Here is a 25,059-nt window from a genome sequence, read left to right as displayed (position 1 = left end):
ATGTTATTGTGCCTTTCATTATCACTCTCAATCTCAGAGTCTGATGGTTCTGATTGTTAGGGTGAAGTAGGGGCATGAGGAGTTTGTTGAATATAAAAAAAGTTGTTCACTTCCGAGACTGTAACCGAACCGAGACTGAATATAAAAAAAATACTAAAACAAGTTTTAATTTTTTTTAAATTAAAAAAAAATAGTATAATGATTCGGTTTAGAAAAATTAACTTCTAACGGTTCGATACGAATTTCAAAATGGTATATCAAACCAATAGTTATAGTTAGGGATGACGACAGGCGGGTAAGGGACGATTATTACCTTCCCCAAACCCAAATTCCCAAACAATCCCTGTTCCCCGCTTCAAACCCAAACGGAAATGGAGAATTAAAACTCAAATCTAGCCGAAACGGGTTTGAGTTGGATTCGGATATTCCGCTCCGCCACCATCTATTTAGTGAAATCAATATTTTTAATAAAAATATTTTTTTTTCAAAATTAAATTACTTTATTTATAAATAATAAAATGAAACAATTTTAAAAAAAATTCTTACCTAAATCTCACATATTTTAAATAATAAATACAAATCAAAATATCAAAACGTTGTTCACGTATTTAATATTATAAATTATTAAAAATATATAATAATATATTTAATGAAATAAATAGGATGGATTCGGGATGTGTACTAGTGTCCCATTATCCAGGCGAATTCAGATGAGTATCCGTGGGTACAGATTTTATTGTCATACCTAGTTATAATTCGATTCGATTTTGTATAAATGATTTTGTATAAATTAAAACGATTCGATTCACCTATAAATTGGTTCGGTTGAATTGCATTTTCTAGCTTTACCATACCATAAACAGCCTAGTTGAAAGCCCAATTTCTCTTTTATCTGTAACCTAGAGGCGTTGCTATTTAGAAAACCGGCAATGCAGCGATAGTGGGGTGATTCATTCGTTTTTCTTTTGCAACAGGTTACCAGTCGCAGAGGAGAAAGATCATGTATCTTCCTCATGAATTGATCATCCAAATCTTACTGCGGTTACCAGTTAAGTCTCTTATTCGTTTCAAATGTATTTGTAAGTCATGGCTTTCTCTCATCTCTCGTGATCCTCACTTTGCTAATTCACATTTTCAACTTAACGCCGCAACACACAAACGTAGAATTCTGTTTATATCAACTTCAGCTCCTATAACTCGCTCTATAGATTTAGAAGCACCGCTTCACGATGAACCTGCTTCTACTGCACTCTGCCCTAATTTTATATTTACCCAATCTTACCTTGAAATCAAAGGTTCATGTAATGGGTTTATATATTTCAAATATTTTGGAAACATGTACCTATGGAATCCATCCACCGGAGTTCACGTACAAATACCGCTGTCCCCTATTAATTCCAGTTGTTTCGGTTATCTGGATGGTTTTGGGTATGACCACTCAACAGATGACTACTTGATTGTTTCAATGTGCTATAATCCAGCCTTAACTCATATTTCATCGCATTTACAATTTTTCTCATTCAGAGCTAATACATGGAAAAAACTTGAGGCTACTTACTTCCCTTATATGAATGCCTCTCACAATCACAGAGTAGGGTCTCTCCTTGGCGGGGTTATGCATTGGTTGGCTTTTCGTCGTGATATACCAATGAATGTTATTGTTGCCTTTGATTTAACCGAAAGGAAACTTCTAGAGATGTCTTTGCCTGATGATTTTAACACTGGCCCTAGCTATTGTGATTTGTGGGTATTTGGAGAATTTCTCAGCCTATGGTCTATGGGGAAAGATATTGTTGAAATATGGGTTATGAAAGAATACAAAGTCCGTTCGTCATGGACTATGACACTTGTTCTTCCAATTCATGCCATTCCCACTCGTTACTTTTCCCCCATATGCTGTACAAACAGAGGTGATATTATTGGAACCTATGGTAGTACAGGATTGGTGAAATATGATGACAAAGGGCAGTTGCTAGAGCATCTCTCCTATGGTGTCGCTCAATATGGATCCCAAGTGGCCGTGTATGTAGAGTCACTGCTTTCACTCCCTGTCGACAGTTTGCATTCATAAAAAGAAGATACAAGCAAAAAGAATGAGGTCGTGAAATATTCTCCTTCACTATTTTCTTATTTATATTGTATTATGAACTCTATGGTAGCTACAAATACTGGGTTTCAAGAAATTTAATTTGGATATGTGTTTGAGGGCATTTGTAATAGGAGTCAGAATGCCACCTAAGTTATTGGTGAAACATTTGTAATATGTTTATTGAAAATGTTGACAGTTTAGTTTGTGTGTTTTTAATATAAATTGTAGTGTAATTTATTTGATGAACTTATGCATGCTGATGAAGATCAAAATAACAATCACATGAGTTTTACTCAAAGCACTTCATTAGTTTTTTTCAATCATGGCCATATATGTATTTGGAAGAAAAATAATGTTTGGTTCTCTACTTTAAGTGGCCTCTATTAACTCTGGTTGTTGCCATTTCTATGTTTCAAACCAGGAAAAGAAAACTAAATTCAAATTATTGAGCTACATCCCAAATAAACAACAATTACAAGTTAATGTCCTTTTCTCTACTCATGAAGTTTGCTGATATTATATCAGCAAGAATTACTTCCTGTGTAGAAACTGTGATTGGCACAATAATTTCATGACACAAGGCCATCAATTCATTCTATCCACTATCCTACGCTACCTGCATAATTGAACCAACTTCAAATTAAACTACACTTTTCAACCTCCAATACACAGGCCTACTCTTATCTTATCACCACTGAGACTGATTGCGTGATACTTGTATCAAAGCATGCATCAAAGACACTGAACCAACAAATACATTGTGTCTGATGTTTTATATGTCAACAATATAATTGTTGTAAAATTCATCCAATACACAGGCCTACTGTAATCACCACTTAGGATAAATGATTTCTACTTGTCTTAGTTGTAGGTGGAAATTATTTCTACACGTCTTGTGATTTTGTTTATCACAGAGAATGAACATTGACTTCGATACCAAAATTAAGGCCACATATATCATTAGTTATAATTATATTAATCTTAATAATAGAAGAATCATTATAATCTATACTATAACTTTATTCATAAAGAATAAAATAGTAATTTTCTCAATAAAAAAAAAGTCTTCATCATCAAAATCAACAATTGAGAAGTAAATTAGTTAATAGTCCATATGGAAAGAAATAAATTATTAAGCCTGGAACGTGCTCGAGTCTAAACATCTAAGCATGATAAAGAGAGTAAAATATAATAAGACTACACCAAAATACATATGCTCTAGCTAGAATTTAGGAAGATGTATTAGTTGACCAAAACGACTTTGCTAAGGGTATGGAGAAGAAGACCATGTATCTACCTCATGAATTGATCCTCCAAATCCTGTTGAGGTTGCCGGTAAAGTCTCTTATTCGTTACAAATGCGTTTGTAAGTTATGGTTTTCTCTTATCTCTTATGATTCCCACTTTGCAAATTCACATTTTCAACTCACAACTGTAATACACACTCGTAGAATTCTGTTCATATCAACTTCAACTTCTCAAATTCGATCTATAGATTTTGAAGCATCGCTTGATGATACTGCTTCACTCAACATTAAGTTTATGCTTCCTCAATCTTATTTAGATCTTCAAATTAAAGGTTCATGTAGAGGCTTCTTAGTTTTGTGGTGTTCCTCAAACATCTATTTGTGGAATCCATCCACTGGAGTTCACAAGCAAATATCTTTTCCTCCTTTTGGTTCCAATTTAGATGCAACTTATTTCTATGGTTTTGGGTATGACCAGTCTACAGATGATTACTTGGTTGTTTCAATGTCAGATGATTCAAATTCAGCTAATTTTTACTCACACTTGGAGTTTTTTTCATTGAGAGCTAATACATGGAAAGAAATTGAGTGTACTACAGGTACTCACTTCCCATACATGAATGCCTGTGATGATCCAAGAGTAGGTTCCCTCTTCAATGATGCTATTCATTGGTTGGCTTTTCGTAATGACATACCAATGAATGTTATTGTTGCCTTTCATTTATTGGAAAGAAAACTTTTCGATATTCATTTGCCAGATGATTTTGATCATGAACCGACCGATTGTGAATTGTGGGTATTTAGAGAATTTCTCAGTCTACGGGCTATGGAAGATGATATAGTTGAAGTATGGGTTATGAAAGAATACAATGTGTGTTCGTCTTGGATTAAAACTCTAGTTCTTCCTATGGATGGCATTCCCATTCACTACTTTTCCCCTATATACTCTTCAAATGGTAATATTATTGGAACAGACGGTGGTACTGGTTTAGTGAGGTACGATGACAAAGGACAATTGCTAGATCATCATTCATATTGTAACGATGCACGTGGATCTCAATTTGCTCTGTACACAGAGTCCCTGCTTTCACTCAACAATGAACAAACTTAAGATGACACAAACAATAAGAATTGAGTCCTTATAAATTTGTCGGCCTTCACCATTTTTTTTATATTTATCATTATGATGTATTATGAAATAGTCTCTGCATCATGAAATATTGCTTGGTTTATTTTTTGTAATATGTTTATTGAAAGTGTTATTTGTTTGTGTGATTCACTTTTATTTATGCATGCATGTGTAATTAGTTTGAGTTCTTATTTATAATATGGTCACTGCTTGAAATGGTTTTATATAGTAAATTTGTTCGAGAGTTTATACGTGTTGATCAAGATCAATATCATAATCACAATTGCATGACTTAACTCAAAGCAATTCATCAAAAACTTGATCATAGCCACATGTATTGAAGGAAAATGAAGGTTATGTTCTCTAATTTCAAGGACTCTAATAACTTTGATGTTGTCATACCTCTGTTTTAAACTAGAAAGAAGAAAGAAAAAAGCTAATTTTAAATTAATCTGTTACACATGAACGGTTAAATGAGACATTAGATCGTAAGAAACATGAATTTAAAATCACCCTATGAGCCTAAATAGTGCTACTACAATTACAAGTTAGAGTTTTCATAATGTATAAATGTAAAAAGTCATCACTATGAGATAAAAGTAATCATTAATAGCTGCAAAAAATGCATTACAGGAGGAAGAACCATTCTTTAGGTATACAAGTTCAAGGCATACAAGCTTAAGGCATAACAGAAACAATAGGTTTTTCCTAAAATTTAACACACCTACACACCTTTTATAAACTATAATAAATGTGTGTATAATAGTTTTGCATACACGCCTTATAGAAAGTGTGACTTGCAAATTAAAAGGAGGCAAATTGTGATTTATTAGAACTGCATCATGATTCAAACTTTCTAACTGAGCAGGTTTCAACCGAATTCACATGTATGAACCGAACTATGAACCAAAATGAGCTGAACTGCTACATGTATGAACTGAACCCAACTGTTTTGTGTTATTTAACAGTTTAAAGTCAAAACCTTTGGCTTGTAACTAGTTTTTGACTATTAAAAAATTAAAATCCTACACAAGAAGATAGGAAGCTTATGTTAATAGGAAGCTAGGAGTACATGTGATAGGATGGAGAAGAAGCGTAATTGATGACTTAGACATTGTAATGCTTAGGCATTGAATTAAGGAACTAATTCGAGTTTGTAATTATAATTATGGATTACATATGGCATTTTAGAGCTGCATATTTATGCAGAAAATGATAGTTAAACAAGTTTGTTATCAATTTAGATACAATGTAGGCTCAAATTTGATTTGTATTTTTAAGCTCAAATTTGGTAAAGAAGATTAGGAAGCCTAAGTGACAATTTAGACAAAATTAAGATGAGATAAGATTTTGTTTCTTACCAAATTGCTCAAGCTTTAAATCTCTAATATGGTTTAGACAAAACTTGAGATGGCTGTTTATTGAACCAATTAGATGACAGTCTAAGATGGCATTTACTTTCGGGGTCAAAAGTTATCCAATTTTAAATCATTTACAAAAATCCAGCATTTGAAACTCTCTTCGGAATCTCCCACTTCTATAGATGCTTATGTAAAGCGTTCAATATATGATTACAAACTTTCTATCTTCCCCTTGAGTAATTCTATTGAGGGTGGCTATTGTCGTTGGTTGCCTCTTCCGGACTGTGAAGTGAGCAATGAAATTCTCACACAAGTCAGTCCACAAATCAAGGGTTCCGTTGGAACCAGAACATAGCCGATCTGATCAAAGTTAGTGCAAAGAGCTTGTACTTTGCCTCATCATCCGTGTGATAGTAGTTCAGGCGATTTTCAACAGGCTTCACATACTCATTACCTTTCTATTGTAACTACTCGGCTTTAGAGGTTTTTCTAGTGAATTTGAAGAGATTTTGTTATTAGAATTGAAGTTTTTTTTTTTAAATACAGATTGAATATTTTATGTCCCATTAAATCAACTCAATTAATAGTTGTGTCGGGATATTAGGTAACGGGTTCAAACTCGCGACATCTCACGTATTCATTTTAAAGAGTGAACTCCAACCAATAGGTTATTTGACCCAATAAAAATATTGAAGGTTTTATTTTATCTTCTGTGAATTCATATATTCTAGAACACTCTGACAATGTTTGTATTAGTTATGAGTACTTTAGATTAGTATAAATACACCAGATAACTCTCTTAGATTTAATTAAACAATGTGATTTATGAATTTTCTCTTGTCCACATGAAAGTGGAGTTTATTAAGTTATTTTTTATATTTAATTTTTTTCTTCACATTTTAGCTAATTATAGATAGAACTTACGAAATAATTCGCTTTTAACACTAGGTTTTGTTTTGTGACTTAAATTATAGGGTTTAATATACTTCACCCCTTGCCAATATAGCGAGATTCGGTTTGGCCCCTTTCAATTTTTTTTTACCAAACGCACCTTATAAAATCTAAAACATGGATTTACCACTCCCTGTTACCACACTTGCTGACTGGTCAATGTGATAATGGACACGGTGGCACTGACTGGGATCCACCCTCTTAAAATTAGGGTTCATCTTTCCCTCTTTCTCCACCGTGAATCAATCATCGTCCTTCCTCCATCATCGTCCTTCTCTTTCTCCGCGTCCTTCCTCCATCTTCGTCACACCTTGATCCATCACCGTCCTTCCTCCATCTTCGTCACACCCAGATTCATCTTCTTCACTCATGGCCGAATGCAACTCGTATGGTAGCAGTGTAAATTCGTTTCCAGATTTACCCAGATGTGGTTGTGACAGACCAATGAAGATGTGGGTGGCCAACACGGTTCAAAATTGCAATAGAAAGTTCTGGAAATGCCGAAATGCCGGGGTAAGCATGCTTCTTTGTTATCTGAAAAATTGTTCAATTTCATGTTGAAAGTTCAATTTCATTTCATGTATTTCATGTTATCTGGAAATTTGTTTATTATTAAACAATTCTTCATTGTGTTTTGTAGTCTGGAAATAGTTGTGAATTGTTCTTGTGGGATGATGAAATCAGAGACCATATCATTGGGCATAGGATGAATCTACCAGAATGTAAAAGTTGTGATATACTAGCAGTGAAGTTAGAGACAGCAACAAACAAAATTGAGAAGTTGAAGAAGAAGATTGCAAGTCAGACAAGTGATAATATGAGGCTGGAGAAGACAACATTGATTCTCTGTTTTTTGCTTATTGGCATATTGTATTACATAGTTTAACATCTCCTTGTTTGACATTGTGTATTTGGGTGGCATTTGGATGTAAAACCTTGTTGATTTTATGTCAATAAAATGAGTTATGTTTTATGTCAATTATTCCTGTGTATTTTATCTCAATGAAACCTTTTTGTTAAGTAAAGTGAAATATAAAAGGTGTTGTAAGATTCAATGAACTAAAACTCACACTTTAACATAACAAGTGCACCATAACATGGGCATAATTCAGAATACATTACATTGCAAGCATGTCTTAGCAGAAAGTATTATATCAAAACATGGTCATAATTCAAAACACACTACAAATTAAAATTGTTTTAGCAATAAGCATAAGTATTACATAAGTGCACCAAACATGTGCTACTCAAAATAAACAACATTAAAAACATAAGGTAAATTCAAGTCTTCTTTGTGGGAGTTCCCTTCTTTGGAGTAGTCTTCTTTGGAGTACCCTTTGATGCCTTCTTAGGAGTACCCTTTGATGGCTTCTTTGGAGTAATCTTGGATGCCTTCTTTGGAGTATTATTTGAAGGTTCCTCTTCTTCAATGTCCATACAAATAGGTTGCGCAGGGTGAGAACCTGGACCAGTGAATGGTTTAGGTTTCTTGAACCAGTTCTCCTTTATCCTCTCACTTACCCTTCTCCTTACAATTGGCTTGTGAATCATCTTTCCCTTTCCCTTGAAACTGTTGCTTGTTGAGGCCTGAGATTGGATGTCTGATATGTTGCTTATCTTGTCATCAGTTATATCTCCAAACAATGAATCAGTCTTGGTATCTTCATTTTCTTCATTGTTTGTAGCAGACTGGCTTCCAGCATTGTTAGTACCTTCTTCACTTGCATTTGGTCTCATTTTCTTCTGCATTTAAAAATCCAGTTACATTATAATCAAAGAAACTACATTATATAAAAAACCAGTTACATTATATACATTACCTTTCTTTTCATTGCACTTTGATTTTGTCTCTTGCTTTTGCATGTCTTCACATTGTGTCCCACCTTGTCACACCTGGTGCATCTATAAGATACACCAGGTAACCTTCTTCTATCTCCTTCTTCTCCACTTTCCCTTATCCTTAGCTTTCTAGGCCTTCCTGGTCCCTTTTTGTAATTAGGAGGTAACAGTTCTTCACTTTCAACCTCAGGCCACATGTCAGTGCCATTAATTGGACTAATAGCAAATTCATAGCACATGGCATACCTATCTCTAGTGTAATACTGATGAACAAAATCCTCTGGGTTCTGCTGTCTAAACCCTAATGCAGCAACAACATGTCTACATGGAATACCTACTAGATCCCAAAAATTACATGTGCAATTCTTTTTAGCAATGTCAACTATGAACTCTTGTCTGTTATAAGCATGAGTGACCTAAAATTTCTCTTCCATAGCCCAGGTTGGCAACCTATGTCCACTCATAGCTACCTCATTGTCTAATCTTTTCCTGGGAATAGGCATCACTTTGTGTGGCCACTTGTCTAGTTTCAAAGTAGAATTACTACACCTACTCATCAGATATTTTCTAATCCATTCACACATGGTCAATATAGGTTTATCTCTAGCATTCAGAATAGTGGCATTGAATGACTCAGCTATGTTATTCATAAGTACATCACACTTAGGATAAAATGAAAATGCATGCTTACACCAAGACTTTGTAGGAACTGCCATAAGCCATGCCCAAGCCTTTGGATCTACAGCCTTCAACTCCATGATTCCTTGGTTTCTGTTTCCACCACTCCAAAGGCCAAAGGGAAGTATTGGTCATTTGGGTCTCTTCCAACAGCAATCAATAGTTGACCTCCATACTTTGTTTTCAAATGACATTCATCTACCGCAATGAAGGGTCTACAACCATTTGTAAAACCTTTTTTACATCCATCAAAACAGAAATAAAAAGAACCAAACCTTGGTTGCATTGTAGGTAAAGGCCTCTCTATGTTTATCTTCACAGTGTTTCCAGGATTGACCCTATGCAACTCAGCTGCATACCTCCACAAATTGGCATACTCCTTGTCCTACACACAGTGATCCCAACAGAATAATTTTGCCTCATGTCTTGGATTATGTCACATATCCTTACCTTGTCAGATGTTCTCATCTTTTTGACCACAGCCTTAGCCACCCACTTAGAACTTGCACTTTTGTTATCCAAAATCCTAGCACATGTGTGGGTATCTTTTATAGTCTTTATGGCATAACTGTGCTTATGGCCCACCTTAGAGCAAAGCATTAAAAAACCACATTTAGCCTTGCATTCAACCCTCACTCTATAACTCTCATTTTTTACAAAGGTAATTTCCCTCCCATTTAGTACTATCCACTCACGGATGCCCTCTCTAAAATCATCTAAGCTATTAAACTCCATACCCCATTTAAATTGAAATCCTTATTAAGCTCCTCCTTCTTAAACTTATCAAACCTAGGCTCTTTTTCTTCCTCTGAGGCATCAGGATCAGAACTTAGTAAATCCTCACTAAGATATTCATCATCCTCACCTTTATTTTCACTCTCACCTTTACTCTTACTAGGATAAGTCAACAAACCAGCTACAACAGGCCCCTCACTAACTGGTAAAGTAACATCAACCTCTTCAAAACAATCATCAAGATCTGTGGCCCTCTCATCCTCACTGTCATTCATCCCTTCTACAAGCTCTTCATCACTTACCTCTAACTATACCCTTTCATTCACACACCTAGGTTTCTTACTGTGTTTATCTGCATCGTGTTCAACAAAACAATTTCCCATCTACTCTCATGGAACAGGCAAACGCAGCTAAATCATAAGCAACAGAATCACTCTTAATCTCGAAAAAGTTAGGATCTATTTCAGGAATTTTCTCCATAACCTAAACGGCCCAACTCCATAACCCCACCACTTACCACCTTTTGAATGTGACTCTGAGTCCAGGTTTCAATGTGTACTCCTGTAATAAGCGTCGTAACCCCGCCTCTGTAAATCATCTCACTGTCGCGAGGCTTCATAAATTTTCCTCCATGGTGAAACAAACAATCAAACCTGACATTCAACTGCAAACAAAACGTAATGTAAGAAGAAAGAAAACACGCAGTACCGGTGAAGAACAATAAATGAGCACTTACCTCAGCCGATTCCACCGTTTCGCCGCCGTCTTCAGCCATCGTCCGTCCGTCTTCTCCTTCACGTTTCCAAATTTGTCAAAAACCCTAATCTGGAAATGTATGTTTTGGGGGGGGGGTTTAAACATAACATAAACACTTAATGATTTTCAAAATTTCCAACTCAGCCATAACAAAGTGCCACCGTGTCCACTATCACACTGACCAGTCAGCAAGTGTGGTAACAGGAAGTGGTAAATTCATGTTTTGGGTTTTATAAGGTGCGTTTGGTAAAAAAACATTCAAGGGGGCCAAACCGAATCTCGCTATATTGGCAGGGGGTGAAGTATATTAAACCCTAAATTATAATAACTATTCATTAAATAATTATTTAAAAAAAATATATCTGAACATGTTAATGTGATTCTAGAATTTGTATATATATGTGAATGTTAAAATTGTAAGAATAAAAGGTAGGTTTGCAGAAGATTAGTAAAATTTGCAGAAGATAGTGTGCGTGTGTGGTCTAGTCGTGAAACTTTTGGGTCCTGAGAGTGTATTCTTCTCAAAGTCTCAAGTTCGAAACCCGTTAGATTCAAATTGCTTATTAAAAAAATTTGCAGAAGATTTTATATCTGGAATTAGGGTTGTATAAAAGGTAGGTTTGCTCGTTCTTATTTCTTTTGACAATCGCAGTGCATACAGATGGAAGAAACCTCAAAAATGAAGAAGACTCTGTATCTTCCGCTTGAATTGATCATTCATATCTTATTAAGGTTACCCGTTAAATCTCTTGCACGTTTCAAATGTGTTTGTAAGTCATGGCTTTCTCTCATCTCTAATCCCTCTTTTACAAATTTACATTTTGAACTCATTGCCGTAACACACGACCTTAGAATTATGTTCATATCAACTATCCTTCATGAATCTCGATCTATAGATTTTGAAACATCACTTAACCATTTTTCTACTTCACTCAGCCTTGATTTTTTGCGTCCCCATTTCCGATCTGATTTTATTATTGAAATGAAAAGTTCATGTAGAGGCTTTATATTTTTGAACTGTTCTTCAAAAATCTTTCTATGGAATCCATCCACAGGAGTTCACAAACAGATACCTTTACCTCCTGTTGTTTCCTGTATAGACCCTGATGATATCTTTAATCTATATGGTTTTGGGTATGATCACTCAACAGATGATTACTTGGTGGTTTCTATGTCATGTGATTCAAGTACCGACTTAGCTGACATTTCATCAACTTTTAATATTTTTTCACTCAGAGCTAATACATGGAAACAAATTGAGTTTACTGCATTGTTGAACTATAGGCACTTTCCTTACTTGGACGTAGGGGTGTTCACGGTCCGGTTTGGATCGGTTTTGAGACAAAATGTCATCCGATCCAAAGATTCATAAGTATACGGTTTGGTTCGGTTTTTGGATGACAAAATAAAAAATCCAATCCAATCCAATTTAGTCGGTTTTAATCGGTTCGGTTAATTCGGTTTTATTCGGTTTTTAAATAGCAACTATTTACAAATTATATTTATTCTGAAACTATTGATTTCAAATGGAAGAATTTTTCTAGGTGAAACAATTAATGTATTCTAAAACATCCCATGCCAATTTTTCAAGGTGAAGCTCCTGCCACCATAATGTGATAATGCTGTAAAAAACGTCTCATGCAAATTTTTATTGGCTATATTCAAGCCGACAACATTAGCATTTCTTAAAACAACATTAGCATTTCTAAAACCAACCACTTCTATAAGGCCATCATCCACATATGGTGGAGTCAAATATCTCTGTGTAATAAAATAAAAATAGCCTCAAAATTAACAAATGATTTTACAGAAAAAACTAACAAAAGAATTGGCAATGGCATATGCAGTGGTCTGGTTTTTAACTAATATTAGTATGAAGAAAATACAATTGACCTGAAGAAAATACAATATTAGTATGAAGAATTCCATAACAGACCAAGTAAAAAATATTTATCATATAATAATAAATTTATGTAACATATCATAATAATAAAAAATAAATTAGTAAAAAATGTTTATACATGTGATTTGGTTCGGTTTGGATCGGTTTTGAAAAATCAATCTGAAATCCGATCCGAACCGTGCGGTTCTCACAAAATGACATCCAAACACATCCAATAAACTTCGGTTTTTTACAATTTTCGGTTTTTTTGGATCGGTTTTCGGTTTTTATTTGGATTGGTTTGGATTTGAACACCCCTACTTGGACGACTCTTTTTATGAACAGAGACTAGGGTTTCTCTGTAATGGGGCTCTGCATTGGTTGGCTGTTCATGAGGATTTAAATAAGGATGTTATTTTTGCCTTTCATTTAATGGAAAGACAACTCTTAGAGATGTATTTTCCAAATGATTTTGACCATGATTTTAACCAAGACCCTACTGATTGTGATTTGTGGGTATTTGGAGAATTTCTTAGTCTATGGGCTATAGAGGATCGCACTGTTGTTAATATATGGGTTATGATAGAATACAGAGGCTCTGTTTGGTATGACAACTTTTCGAGCTTATAGCTTATGTCTTATGTCTTATAAGCTCGTATAATAATTTAGACCCGTTTGGTAACGGTCTTTTCATCATGAGCTTATAGCTTATTTTACTAGCTTATAGCTTATTTTCCAGACGCTATTTCAAATAGCGTTTTAGCTTATGTCTTATAGCTTATTATTTTTTCTTCCTTTTTTATCCTTATTATTTCAATTAAAATCTATTTTTAACCCTTATAATTTATTTTAATTTAAAATAAAATAATTATATATTAAATATCTTTTATGTCATTTTACATTTATAAGTTAATTGAACCGCTAATTTCACCAAACACTTCAATGAGCTTATAAGCTATCAGTCTCAATCATCCGCTATAAGCTATAAGTCGTCAGTCATCAGCCATCAGTCATAAACTATAAGCTATCAGCTAGCTTATCAGTCAGCCGCTATTTTTACCAAACAGACCCGGAGTGCATTCGTCTTGGACTAAAACTCTTGTTTTGTCTACTGTTGACATTCCGACTCGGTATTTTCATCCGATATGTTATACAAGAAGTGGTGAAATTATTGGAACAGATGGTCATACTGGATTGGTTAAGTATGATGACAAAGGACAACTGCTAGAGCATCGTTCATATTCTAATGATCGGGAAGGATCTCAAGTTGTTGTGTATATAGAGTCTCTGCTTTCACTCCCTTCTGACAATGAATAAGCTTAAGAAGGTGACACAAACAAGAAGACTGAGGTAATCATATTTATCTTGTGCTAGTATGATCTATTGAGATGCTGCAATTAGTAAGGCTTTATAGGGTAATATGATGAGCAGGTATGCCACCACCTAAGCTGAAGAAATATGTTATGGAATAGTTGTTGGTCAACTATGTGTAATATATTTGTTTTAAATGTTGAAAGCTTTAATTGTTTGTGCGGTTCATGGTTATTTATGCATGTGTAATGGAATGAGTTCTAATGTATGTTGAGGTTACTATTTAAAATGGTCTTATATTGTAATTGTAATTTATTTGATGAGTTTATGCATTACATGACTCTGTCTCCATTCTATCATGGCCACATGTATTTGAAGGAAATCTAGTGGAAGCATTCTTTTAGAGAAACTGAGATTTACACAATGAAGACAAGGCAAAACAGTAGTTTGATAAGAGATTGAATGAATAAACATGTCAATGAAGTGTTAGCTAGGGATGGCAATGGATACCCATGGATACGGATATTAATCTTCCGCTACCCATCCGTTTAATAAAAATGATAACCATATCCGCCCCATACCCGTGTGGATATCTGCCGGGTGGGTATCCGTGATATTTAAAATATCCTTGGGTATTTATGGATACCCATGGATACTTTTTTTTAATTGAAATTTACTAATTTTTTTTATATTGAATAAAAAATTTATCTTTTTATTAATAGAAAAGTATGTGTTATACATTTAATATATTAAATTCAAAAACATCTTATAATGAATATTGATGTAGAATGTGAGAAAATGTTAAAAGAATATTTAAGTATACTAATTGATATTAAAAAGAAATTCAAGTATACTAATTTTAAAAGGATATTTAAGTAATTTTGATGACTATTAACGGATACGGATACCCGCGGATATGGATACCATCAAATCCGTATCCGTACCCGTAAGTAAATGGGTAACTAAATATCCGTTTATAATACTCGTGGATACCCGTTAAGCTATCCAATCCGTGTCCGTGACAGATTTTATCCGCGGGTACCCGCGGGTATGAATTTTTTTGCCATCCCTAGTGTTAGCTATGCGATAATAGTTTGATCATGAGTTCCATTTTAATTAATAATAATTCTCTTCTACCTCAAGTTTTGTTATTGTAAAAAGAATAAAAAAGAATGAAGAAACATTGTATAAAGAGCTCATTCTCTTATTGAATGCCTTATGTGAAAAACATATTGCAAGCAATCATAAAACAACCTTTCCAATGGAAGAGTACAAACATAAAGCTATATATCAGAATCAGATTACAGCTTTATATAAACTAATAGAGACTCGATAATTCCTTGACATGAGTCCATCAATTCCTACATAATTCTGCAGCAGCCATATGCCATGGCACCATTGTCCTTGATTGAACTTTCTAATTAAACTACACTTTCTCAGTCTCCAATAAATTTCCCACATTGTACTCCTCCAAATTACTTCACACACGGGTCTATTGGTATCACAAGTTCACAACTGAGATTGAACCTTGTCTAAAGAACTGATATCCTCACCTATAATTTCAAGTGCCAAGATGATTTGATATCAGCCGGAAATCAAAGATAGATTACCTCCCACCAGCATGAACTGAGTAGAATTTGTTAAAAGTATTTCTTTATTATTGATTCCTCATTTCCTCTGCCTCACTCCATTTGCAATATACAGCGATCATTTGTATCTTTCTTTTTATAGTATGCATTTTGATTGCAAAATATAATGGTGAAACTATTTCATAAATTGCTAAGGAGAGATCCTCTCCTCTTCCCTGGAAGGACGTTCTTGCCTAGGCTGTATGCCTTTTTTCCAGTCTACTCAAGTCCTAACCATTAGGACTGGTTTTCCATTTTGGTATGAATTTGGCAACATAACAGTAAGAAAATGGGCGGATGGAATCTGTTCATGGTAAAAGGTAAGCTGAAGTTTGTCGTATCAAATGATGCTGTTGATGTTCACTGGTGGTACCTTTGGTTCAAGCACAGAGGAAATTCTTGGACCTCCAAAACTTAGTTCACTGGTAAGATTATGCCGTCTTCTCTTCTTCCTGCAATTCTTATTCGTTTTATGTTTAATAATGATTATACTAACCATAATAGTAGCAGCACCAACAAGACACGTAAGTTTGAAGTGGGAGTGATCAACTATAATAGCTTGCTTGTTTGCCATTGTTTGTATTAGAAGTCACAAACTCACAATGCTTGCTTCTTTGATCTTTTGGTTTTACAGAATCAAAGTTTTTGTTTAATGAGGAAGAGGAAAAAAGAGATTGGTTTTTCCACCAAGTGATGTTCATTGCTTCGCGTGGCTCTTTGTTAGATTTCTTTTAACATTAATATTTCTCATTAAAATTTACTTGCTTCTTAAGTTGCTCGTAAGAGATTGTCATATATGTTGAGAATATGTTAAGGCTATAGAGTGGTGCAATTGGAGAAATTGTTGGTGGTATAATGCTCATTTCAAAGAGTTCACTCACTTCCACAGATGGAGCTAAATAAAGAGTTTTCTGATTAATCCCACTAAATGTGGAGAGCAACAACAAGGCTGGAACTGGTTCATGCTAACATATGTCTGGTCTTATCACTCCGACCATCAAAAGAGGTATTTTTGAGTTTCAAAGATGACTATTTCAAAAAGCATAGATCTACTTTTTGTTGGAAAAAACAAAAGTATTTCACTATTTTATATGCTTCAAGAACAATGAAGAGAAAGAAACAAATTTATCTATTAATTGTTTCTGTACTATAACGAGAGAATTTGTCATTAAAAATTCAATATTTTCTAACAAAATTGGAACCAAAAGGCAGCTAACCAGTCACAACTTACGATTTTGAACACTTCCAGAACACTACTGTCAATTAGAAACTGCAGAGATAAGAGTTGTGATTCATGAGCGTGCATGAATAGAAGTATGGAAAATGATCATAGCTATTGCACTGTTGTATCGGACACAGACTAATAATATTTATCAGGAGCAGCCAAAGAATCATATGAAGAGAGGTAGTGAGCACAAAGTCTACAAGCTATCGAAGGCATAATGTGATGAGGGATTGACATATAACAAAAACTACATTTTGTCAACCACCACTGCACTCCCCACATGCCACTCCTCCGAATTACTCCTTACACATGTCTATTGTTATTGTAACTGACACTGAAGTTCATGTAATGCTTTGATCGAGGACTTTGTCAAAATTGAAGCTTAAACTAGTTGGGTTCATTATACTTTTATATTCTATGATGGAAATTCATTACATTTTTGCAGTCTGTCTGCATCACTAATAATATGTATCTCTGTTGAGAATTTGTGTTTTTTATTGGAAAATATTATATTATTAACCCATATGTTTTTGTCCTTTTGGGAAAGTATTCATGAAACAGAATAATAAATATAGAATATTGTTAAATCATCTTATAAGATGTTAAGCTCCGCCAAATGTCAAGATAGATTTGTGTCGAAGAATAACTTGGAGGTTGTGGAGTGGAAGCGTCACTTATTTTTCAAATATCCCATTTTTTCGAAAGTAAGGGCACAAGCACGGCATGCATATCAAAATAACTGCAGCGAGCATGTACAATTTGCTTGGCATGTTTGTGGAATATGTGAAAAGTGAGAAATGCAAAAATCTTCCTTGATAAACCGGTTGCTACGGTTAAATATTGTTAAGCATGTTCAAATGGTGTATTGGAAGTGGGTGAACGTAAACTATACTAGCTTTTTCTTACTCAAGTTCTCGGTGGTCCAATCTGTTAGCATGTATGAGATTTTTCTTATTAATCAACTTTTTGATTTATTTTTTTATATCTTGTAAAAATACTCAATATAATATAAAAAAATTAGGAAAAGATGGATGACTAAAAGATAACATAGTTATTATAAAATATGTTGGTGTAAAAAATTTATGTTCATTCTACGCATAATTCATAAATTGTAGAACGTGTCAAAAATTTAAAAAAAAAGTATATTAAATTATATTTTCTTACAAATAAAGTTTTGATTTACTTTTTATGTCTAGTATAAAAAAGTATTCTACATAATAATTGATAATTTTGATGAACTTATGTTAGAAATATAATATAAAAATATTGGCGATATATGGATGACAAGATAAATATAAGAGAGCTATCATAAAATCTATTATTATAAATATATTAAAAGTGAAAAAGACAAGATAAATACTCTGATTAAAAGTTATAAGTAATCTAATTATAAGGGATATTATTGATTATTTGAACTTTATTTGATTTATATGTATTTGATTTTAAATGCCGCTGATGTGACACAATCCTTTTTTTTTGTTTTTATATTATTTTAATTCTACAAAATTATTCCAAAATATTGTTTCTTTTAGAAATCTATTTTTAGAAATTTTGTTTTGAAAAATACAATAAAAAAATGACTTAATTGCAACTTTAGTCCCTCTATTTTGTTTTTTTTTATTTTGGTCCCTCCATTTTTATAACCACGGTTTTGGTCCCCCTTCTGAATTTTCTGTTGAAAAAGAGACAAAAATAGGGACTAATTTTGCAGAAAAAAGCCAAATAGAGGGACGAATATTGCACAGAAAACTTTAAAAAGGGACTAAAATAGTGGTTTTTAAAATAGAGGGATCAAAATCAAGAAAAAAAACAAAATAGGAGGACTAAAGTTGCAATTAAGCCTAAAAAAATTAATTTTAGACTTTCATTAAAATCAATGCACAAGTTCCAAAATATTCTTTCTTTAATTACTAGTTACTCCCTCTGGTCCCATTTATAAGAAAAGATTCTCTTTTTAGATACTCTTTCTTTAAATACATTATTTATTCAATGTATCTAAAAAGAGAATCTTTTCTTATAAATGGGACCGGAGGTAGTATTAACTTGTGCTCTTGGGGCACAAGTTCCAAAATATTATTTCTTTAATTACTAGTTATTAACTTGTGTTCTTGGGGCACAAGTTAGCATTATCCATATTCTAAATATATACGAAATTTAGTGGGATACACGAAAGTGATTGTTAATAATATACATATTGTATCATTTTTTTTTCTTTTTTTTCAATTAATTAAGTATAATAAAACTTCAGATTTAATGAAAATACACTAACAGTGTAAAGCAGTTTTACACTATAAATGAAATCATAACCGTTAATTTTTGTAGAAGTTTAACTTTTTCTTTAAATAATATATAATTTTTTTTTAAGAATTGTGATGCATTGTCCGTATAAAATATTATACACCGACAGTGCACTATCTTTAAACTAAATAAAACTTTTCATATTATTAAATTAATTTAATATAGTAATAGAAAAATCTAAATAATAACATCAACAAAGATAAGTAGCCTAAGGGTTTCTTTGAATAATTTAAAACTAACAGAGCATGGCGGAATGAAATAGAATGGAGCGAAATGAAGTGGAACTGTCATACCCTAATTTTTACCTCTAAAATACCACTTATCATCCATCAATAACTTTAACATATGTCATTCATTTGTGTTTGGATTTTGGTAATGTCCTTGCCCAAGGAGTTTGCTTCTTTGATAAATTTTAGTTATGGCCCAAAGCATGAGCATGGTGGCTTGATTGAAGGTATTAGTGTTTCATTGCTAAGACTTTGTGCTCCTCAAGACACTTTACTGATCATGGAGGATAGTTCATTATTGTTGGCTGGCTTGTGTTATAAGTTATGGTCAAGATTGTCTCAACAAGAATTTGAAGCTATGGTTTAGAATATCTAGAAGCATTTATTTTGCATTATGAAGTTATAAGATCATTCATCATTGGTCTTGGAGAGATTGGAGTGGTTTTCCCCATGAGGCTCAAGCCATATAATTCTCACTCAAGATTAAGGTTTCTCCCTAATGATCATCATTCAATTGTGGTTGTGCATCAAGTTTAGGGTTTTGATGTTGGTAGTTGAATCGAACCTTAGTTTCATTGAAGAAGAAGATAGTACATAAGATCATGAACTTTTGTTGACCTAGTCTTTGTTCTTCATTTAATCAAGACAATTCAAATCCTTTCATCAAGATATTTTCCGTATGCACTTAAGGTGGTTTACTTGTGATTCATAGCTTTAATGGCTAAAAAACTAAAGTTCTCTTTGAGGATTAAGGTTTTGCTCATCAAGTTTTGGTTCATCGTATATTCATGAGTCCTTTGGTCATTACCTATCCATTCATTATCTTTTAGATGGTCATTGCTTTTTGTTCTTGATAAAGTCATTGCTTTGCTTGGAAAAGTCAAAGTTGAGGTTTGGTTTGTCAAGTTTGTTCGTCCTTTGATTCAAGATGCAATTGGTTATGAACTTATTCATTCAAATTGTTCAAAGATTGGCAAATAATGTGATTCTCATTCAAGATCCAAGAATCAAATATATTCCTTAAGAATTGCATGATTCATGTTGTCATAAAGTTTCAAGTTTCATATTTTATCTAAGCAATCAAATGACAAGTTTTGATTCAATATTCAAAAGAAAAAGTTAATTGATATCATCAAGGATGTTCATACATTTCTACCAGGACCATTTATAATGAAAAGATTTCTATTCAATTCAAGAATTTGATACAAACTTTAAGATACAAGTTCATCAAATTAAATTCACAAGGAAATTCATGAACATTCAAAATCTCAAGTCATGTTGACCATTCTCATTCAAGTTTACATCTCCAACTAACCTGGGACTTTAAAATCTTCCTAATAGCATTCAATATGAATCCAACTAATGTGGGACTTTAAGATCTTCCTAATAGCCTATGTATCCTAAACCTATAAAGTTACTAAGGCAAGATAATTGACTACTCTTAAGCATTGCTTCCCGTTACTTTTGCTGTCCAAAAAGTGCAGCAAAAACAGTCCAAAAATGCTGCTGTCAGACCTGCCTTACACCTTGCACAAAAACGGTAAGATAGTAATATGAAATCAGAAAGCATGAATCAGGACACTAAAACTTATTTTCATTTCAAAAATCTTGGCTCCAACTCTCCCTCCAATTCCACCTCTCACCTGCTATAAATCAGAACAAAAGAACAAAGCAAAAAGGAGAGGAGTTAGCCGAAAAACCCTACTGTTACTGTTACTCTGCAAGATTCAAACCAACAACCAAAACACTGAAAGCTCACAAATCTTGAAACTCTTCAGAAGTTCACACTGAAGTCCTGAAGTAGTCGAGCTAAACCTATCTCTCTGAACACAATACACAGATATTTTCAAACATGAGGAGAAGAAGAAATTCGTGGAAGCTTAATATTATCTTACTTGAAGGAGTCTTCAAGAGGTAAGTTCTTCGTTGCTCCGATTTAATCGCGCCTGATGTATCCTTGCCGTTTTGTTTGACTGTTCATGCTCGATATGGTGTGTTGTTTCTTTTTCATATGCGTGTTTGTTCCATTTCGTTTGAGTTTGGATTCTGCGAACCCCCCGATTCGGCCATTTGAGGAGGATTCAGGTTAAATCGAGGCCGGATTCGGTACTAGCGGCCATAATAGAGAAGGAGAAGCTTTAAGGAGAGAAGAGAGCACTATTTCCTCTGTTTTTGTTTTTTTTTTAAGAAGATAGTTCCTCTGTTCAAAAAAGGAGAGAGCGTGAGGGCCATCGGTTCTAAAAGAGAAAGTCTTGGGATTCATTTTCTTTTCCTTTCCAATTAAATAAAATTTAATTAATTATAAAAGCAACTAAGAGATTTAATTGAAATGGAAATTAATGTTGGATTGAGAAATAATTGGTCATACACGTTTTGAGAGAGAAATAATTTTTGGTCTTAATTTGATTTTTTTTTTTTTTTTTACTTGGTCACGTTGGGTTTCAAGAGAGGTGGAGGGAGTATAACATTTTTTTTTGGCATAAGTGATTCCAGACTCCTCTTCCCTCCTAATTGCAGTTGGGAGATCGAAGTGTGGTTCTCTCTACTAAGTCTAGCGCTAATCACCACTAGACCAATTAACGATTTTTTTTTAATTCAAACATTAATCTTCCATTTTAAGATGGTCTTCCCATTTTATTGGAAAAATTTCTTTGTACACCCCAACTTTCTTCTTCACCCGCGCCAAAAATTTCAAAATGTTCTTACATTTCAGAAATGCATCTCCGAAATTATTTTTTAAAAAAAAATGCAAAAATCTTCTTTGATAAACCGATTGCTACGGTTAATATTGTTAAGCATGTTCAAATGGTGTATTGGAAGTGGGTGAAGGTGAAGTATACTAGTTCTTTCTTACTCAAACTAGTCAGAGACCCGTGCTGTCGTCCGGGTGTATTATTTGTGGTGTAGTATTTTCTGAACGATGCGAAAAATATGAAGTAAAAAAGTTTGATCAAATTGCATATGTAAAATAAAAAGTTTTACTAATAAGATATTAGTAGTATGAAAATTAGATTTAAAGTTAAAATAATGATCCATAAAAAAGGTTTAAGATAGGTCAAGAACACAATAGCAAAATAGAGCCAAGTATTAAATAAAATAATTGACGGTCCAACAACAATAGAGGATAACATGACCCATTATATAATTCAACGTTATAGAAATAGTTGACCTAGGTTAGCAAAAAATAAATTAAAAGAAATGGATATGGGTCACTATAGATTAAAGAGTAATAAAATATATACCGTATTGATAGGGACCCGTGAGATAAATACATTTTTTATTTTATTAAAATTAAAAAAATAAATTATTAGTATTTTTAATGATAATCAATAAATAGAGAAAAAAATTAAAATGACCGTTTGAAAGTGTTGAAAAAAGAAAGCCAGTGTATAAGTAAATAACCGTCTCATTATTAATTTTTACTTGAATTATATTTCAACTTAAATTATATTTCTTTTGGAAAGAAAAAGATATTCTATTTTGAAGATATTATGTTTTTAAATTAATAATAAAAAAAATATTGTACAAAATTAATGTAAAACATATTTAAGTTAATATTATCACTTTTTCAAAACTCTCTATCTTGCATGTACAAAATTAGTGTAAAAGTAATTCTCCCATATGTCAATTGAGATCTATACAAAAAAAGTTGAATAATATAAGAACAGAGAGAAATATTTGTATCTAATGGTCTGCTATAACTAAAGAATGGTATTTATACAAGTAAGGTTAATTCTGTCGAGGATTACTGGAATTTAGAGAAAAATCTATTAAGAGTATTTCTTTGCATTGAGAAATAGCAGTCACAAAAAAGAAACTGACATCATTAGCTCGCTTGAAATTGGATCAATTTTCAGACTAATAAGCTAAAATATACAACTTAAATATTCATTTTTAACTTCAATACAAAATGTACGTAAGATTGTATAACACCTTTATCTTTATTGCATTCCCACATAAAATACTCATTGACATAACTCACTTAAAACATATTATACAATGGCTATAGACCTAAAATTAATAGAGCTATTATTACATAAATTTAATAGTTATCATGCAGAACATTGAGAGTTATCACATGTCTTGACAGTGATCCTACATTCCAACAGGTGAGGCCTTGCAAAAGACACTCCAATTAAGTGTTATCAAATATCCGCAATTGCAGCACTATGGAGTCTTTACGTATCGGTTTTTGAGCTTACCCCAATGGTAAATATTGGACGATATTGCGAGTTTGTCCACCATAATCCGCCATATCGGCATCGCAAAGCGTTCGGTATGTCAGGATTTTGGCTCCCCGCCATGGGCAACACTGCTCCAATTTGAGGTCAACTTTTATCAATAAATAGACATAGTCCAAATATGGGTAAAGGATATTGCACACACATTGTTCAGCTTCCTCTTTCTAGAACATCAGCCTTATTGTGGCTGCATGGCCTAAGCACATGGCAATCAAAATTCAAAAGCAACATCTCCAAACAGTCAAAATTAGTAAAGGAAATCATACTTTCCTTAATCACAAACAGAAGCAAGGCAGTGCAACTTTAACCTTGTAGTGATGGAACCTCTCTTGATTTGGAGATGTAAATTCACCACCTAAAGCACATAAATAAAACTTGACACATAAATTCTCAAGAGTGATCTACAAATCCATACAAATTTCAAAGACAGAGCCAAATTAAATTACCAAAAAATATAAACATAATTCTTCCAAGCAACAGCCTAATGCGCACTGCGGGGAGGATGACATATTAGGACTCGAAATCAGTTTCTAACTCAATTGTAATGATTCAATAAATCAATAACAGAATTTATCAAATAGATTCCAAGAGAATCATGAACAAAGATCATTTGAAGTCAGTGGGTCAAGGTAGTGAGCAAAGCTCATAAGTTCCATCACTATCTTGTTAACCCCATGAATCACTTCAGATTCACAACAACAGGTAAAGTTTGTTGAACAAAAGAAGAAAATGGAAGAATGAATAAAAGACACGTGAGTATTCAACACTTTATCTAAAGAAAGTCATATGATTTATACCTTATCATTGAGATTAAGTTCAGTCCAACAATGAAAAACGTAATAAAGCTTGCCAAGAAACTCAAAATGGGTTGAAATACATACATGTCATTCCTTCAACAGAGTTGAGCTTTTGAAAAATCATTGATTTGTGATAGCTTTGTTTAGGAAGAAACGTGCGATGAGTTTTTTCTTTTCACTTTTTCAAACAAAAAAACACATAATCAAATCTTTCTCGTGAGACAAACAATAACCAAACCAATCACTCAAACTTTCCTTTTAATTTTGAAATCAAAACTGAAACCATCACGAATCAAGCAAAAACGCAAAGGATAGGGAACTACCTATTAAATTCGGATGTTTGGCGAGGTGATTGTTGCAGATCCGGTGGCGGTGACGAGTTTGAAAAAGGTATTGTTGCATTTTAATGGTGAAGTTGTGAGGTGGGGTGAGCGTTCCGCCTTGGAGGTGAGAGGTGACTCGGCTGAAGATTTAGGGTTTCAAGAAAAAGATAGCAGAGAGAAGGAGAGAACGATTTTGAAATGAGGGAAAGAGGGAAAAATGAAATTGGACCAATGATATTGCAACATTTGGTGAATTTGTTCAGAAAAGTAGTAGAAGGAAAGGTTGATTTTGTTAATTACCAAAAGGAACAAATGTTAGTGCATTTTTTTTGGAGGAAAGGA

General features: G+C 33.4%; 3 protein-coding genes, 2 long non-coding RNA genes and 1 pseudogene across 5 annotated transcripts; 3 read left to right on the top strand and 3 right to left on the bottom strand.

The window, feature by feature from the left end:
• The first annotated feature begins 863 nt into the window (after positions 1-863).
• Positions 864-2,295, top strand: LOC131632269 (F-box/kelch-repeat protein At3g23880-like). The gene has a single exon (XM_058903055.1). The coding sequence runs from the start codon at positions 1,001-1,003 to the stop codon at positions 2,069-2,071; it is 1,071 nt and encodes a 356-aa protein (XP_058759038.1). The 5' UTR covers positions 864-1,000; the 3' UTR covers positions 2,072-2,295.
• Positions 2,296-3,188: 893 nt separating this feature from the next.
• On the top strand, positions 3,189-4,679 carry LOC131632258 (F-box/kelch-repeat protein At3g23880-like; annotated as a pseudogene).
• A 3,379-nt stretch (positions 4,680-8,058) lies between these two features.
• Positions 8,059-10,304, bottom strand: LOC131598245 (uncharacterized). The gene is made up of 6 exons (XM_058870883.1): positions 10,032-10,304; positions 9,745-9,879; positions 9,570-9,679; positions 9,067-9,387; positions 8,598-8,937; positions 8,059-8,520 (listed from the first exon to the last, which is right to left on the bottom strand). The coding sequence occupies exons 1-6, from the start codon at positions 10,302-10,304 to the stop codon at positions 8,059-8,061; spliced, it is 1,641 nt and encodes a 546-aa protein (XP_058726866.1).
• A 981-nt stretch (positions 10,305-11,285) lies between these two features.
• LOC131598182 (F-box/kelch-repeat protein At3g06240-like) lies at positions 11,286-14,464 on the top strand. Its single transcript, XM_058870824.1, has 3 exons — positions 11,286-12,108; positions 12,985-13,262; positions 13,743-14,464. Exons 1-3 carry the CDS (start codon positions 11,447-11,449, stop codon positions 13,982-13,984), a joined length of 1,182 nt encoding a protein of 393 aa, XP_058726807.1. The 5' UTR covers positions 11,286-11,446; the 3' UTR covers positions 13,985-14,464.
• A 6,056-nt stretch (positions 14,465-20,520) lies between these two features.
• LOC131603416 (uncharacterized) lies at positions 20,521-21,639 on the bottom strand. The gene is made up of 2 exons (XR_009284384.1): positions 21,252-21,639; positions 20,521-21,002 (listed from the first exon to the last, which is right to left on the bottom strand). It is a non-coding gene; the product is annotated as an uncharacterized LOC131603416 (long non-coding RNA).
• Positions 21,640-23,281: 1,642 nt separating this feature from the next.
• On the bottom strand, positions 23,282-25,059 carry LOC131603412 (uncharacterized). The gene is made up of 3 exons (XR_009284383.1): positions 24,718-25,059; positions 24,044-24,572; positions 23,282-23,952 (listed from the first exon to the last, which is right to left on the bottom strand). It is a non-coding gene; the product is annotated as an uncharacterized LOC131603412 (long non-coding RNA).

The sequence above is a fragment of the Vicia villosa genome, linkage group LG1, assembly GCF_029867415.1.
Source record: "Vicia villosa cultivar HV-30 ecotype Madison, WI linkage group LG1, Vvil1.0, whole genome shotgun sequence".
NCBI lineage: Eukaryota > Viridiplantae > Streptophyta > Magnoliopsida > Fabales > Fabaceae > Vicia > Vicia villosa.
The sequence above is the reverse complement of the archived record's forward strand: the minus strand, read 5'-3'. Positions and strand labels throughout refer to the sequence as shown.